This window comes from Macadamia integrifolia, unplaced genomic scaffold, assembly GCF_013358625.1.
Source record: "Macadamia integrifolia cultivar HAES 741 unplaced genomic scaffold, SCU_Mint_v3 scaffold2365, whole genome shotgun sequence".
Classification (NCBI taxonomy): Eukaryota; Viridiplantae; Streptophyta; class Magnoliopsida; order Proteales; family Proteaceae; genus Macadamia; species Macadamia integrifolia.
This window is the reverse complement of record NW_024868661.1, coordinates 4733-6990: the sequence shown is the minus strand read 5'-3', so window position 1 is coordinate 6990 and position 2258 is coordinate 4733. Positions and strand designations below refer to the sequence as shown.

Here is a 2258-nt window from a genome sequence, read left to right as displayed (position 1 = left end):
AAAATCTAAAAAATCCAATTGAGGAAGTGTACCATCCTTAATCAATCGTTTTATCCTCTGTTTAGGAATATATCCTAAACGTTTATGCCACAACATAGAAGAATTTTCATCCAATCTAGCACGTTTAGGATTTGTAACCACATAATTTATAACAGAAGAACTGTTGGCATATTTGGAAGAACTAATATCCAAATCAAATTTATAAAGACCATCATATAATAAAGCAGATCCACCATAAGAGAACCAGAATAGAGAGTAAGTTTTCCATTGCCAATATTAAAAGTGTAACCACAACTGTAAAGTTTAGATACCGAAACAAGTTTTCGTCTAAACGACGGTACATAAACCACATCATTCAAATTCAAAACAAAACCAGTGGATAAAAGTAATCTAACTACTCCTATAAATTCAACTTTGGTCTTCTCTCCATTTCCCATGTAGATCATCATTTCTCCCTCACTTGGTTTCCTCCTGCTTCTTAATTCCGACAAACAATTAGTGATATGAATAGTTGCTCCAGTATCAATCCACCACGAATCAGGGGAAACATCTACAAGATTGGATTCAAGACACACTAGAGCTAAAGATGTACCTTTCTTTTTAAGCCATTTCTTATAGCCATAGCAATCTTTCTTTATATGTCCATCTTTTTTGCAGAAGAAACACTTTCCCTTAAAATCCTTAGTCTTTGATTTCGGATTCTGATCGATTTTCTTTTCTATTTTTCCTGATTTTTCTAGCTTGTTGCCTTTCCAATTTTTCTTGAATTTCTTCTTACCCCATTATTGGAAACAAAATAAGCAGAATTAAATTTTTCCTTCTTCTTTCTTTCCTCTTCCTGTACCAATATGGAAGTCATGTCCTCAAGATTTCACTCTAATTTTTGTGCATTATAGGAGGTCTTAAGAGTATCAAATGATGATGGAAGTGATTGCATAATTTTCCATACAAGGAAAGAATCATATATCTTCACTTCCATCTCGCCCAACGTGGCAGCATAATTGGTCATTTTCATAATGTGATCACGTACTCCAATTGTACCATCATATCGAGTGTATGAGAACCACTCTAAATATGTTCCCTTCTCAGCCTTATCAAATTTGGTAAACTTTGTATTAACAGCTGTAAGAAAATCCTTAGCATTTTCTTTTGAAGGCACACTTTTCTTAATGGTCTTGTCCATAGTATACTTCATAACAATCAGGCACAATCTGTTGGACTCCTCCCACTTTTCATAAAGTGCTTTTGCAGTAGCATCACTCTCAGTTATGGGCTCGGGGGGTTTATCAGTTCTCAGGGCATAATCGAGTCTCATGATTGCAAGAGACACAGTAAGAGAGTCTATCCACTCCTCAAAATTGGAACCATTCAGGACTTTGATGGAAGATAATTGGGAAGTCATAGCTGGCAATAATAATTACCAAAATTTTACCAAAACATACAATATGCAATAACCAAAAGCATATCAACATCCCAATAATATAATGAAAACTGACTAATTAGGGCTTATTAATCAGATTTATCCAATACCAATTTTAACAATTGTATGAAAAACATAAACTGGGAAAAGATCCAGCATCATTGGGGTCACACATGTGGTGGCAAGATCGCTTAACATGCAGTGAAATCTTTCACATGTAAGGCGAGACGCCAAAAAACAACACCATATTGTAGATTCTATCACCTGTGGTGGCAAGACAAGAACCTCTAAAATAGGGAAGCTCAAAACGTCACCCTCACACCATCAAGCAAAACCGACCAAACGAAGACTCACCTGTGTTGGCAAGAGCACATCGTTCGCCATATGGCTTTCTTGACTGCAATCCATCTGGATGATCTATAGTGATTCCGCATCTTTAGGAATTAGCCCACTAAGTGGAAGTCTAATCTCTAAAATTACGAAAACTCTATAGACCTAGATTGTAACTGTATGCCCATTATATTTTTAATAATTTTCCATCAAAGAATTACTGAATAATAATATGAAAAACAAAAAACACATAAAATTTTAATATATAAAATCATCAGTGTTCCTATTATGACAGATCAGAACAACATCATGGGTTGCATAATAATTTCCTATAGTGACTGAATCAAAGAGCACAAGAATTAATATGAAATAACAAAATTATATATTTAATGTGCTAGTGATTAAACCAAATGTCAGAAAAAGTAAATCTGTAACTAATTATGCTTTATGGTTCTGTTATGAGTCAACCAATTAAAACTCATGACACCTTTTTATTTTATTTTATTTT

General features: G+C 34.1%; 1 protein-coding gene across 1 annotated transcript; it reads right to left on the bottom strand.

Moving 5' to 3' along the window:
• Positions 1 to 871: 871 nt before the first annotated feature.
• Positions 872 to 1315, bottom strand: LOC122066372. Its single transcript, XM_042630188.1, has one exon. The coding sequence runs from the start codon at positions 1313 to 1315 to the stop codon at positions 872 to 874; it is 444 nt and encodes a 147-aa protein (XP_042486122.1).
• Between the last annotated feature and the right edge of the window lie 943 nt (positions 1316 to 2258).

Excerpts from the sequence above, each read along its gene's own strand:
- LOC122066372 (XM_042630188.1), bottom strand. The coding sequence starts at position 1,315 with ATGAGACTCGATTATGCCCTGAGAACTGATAAACCCCCCGAGCCCATA.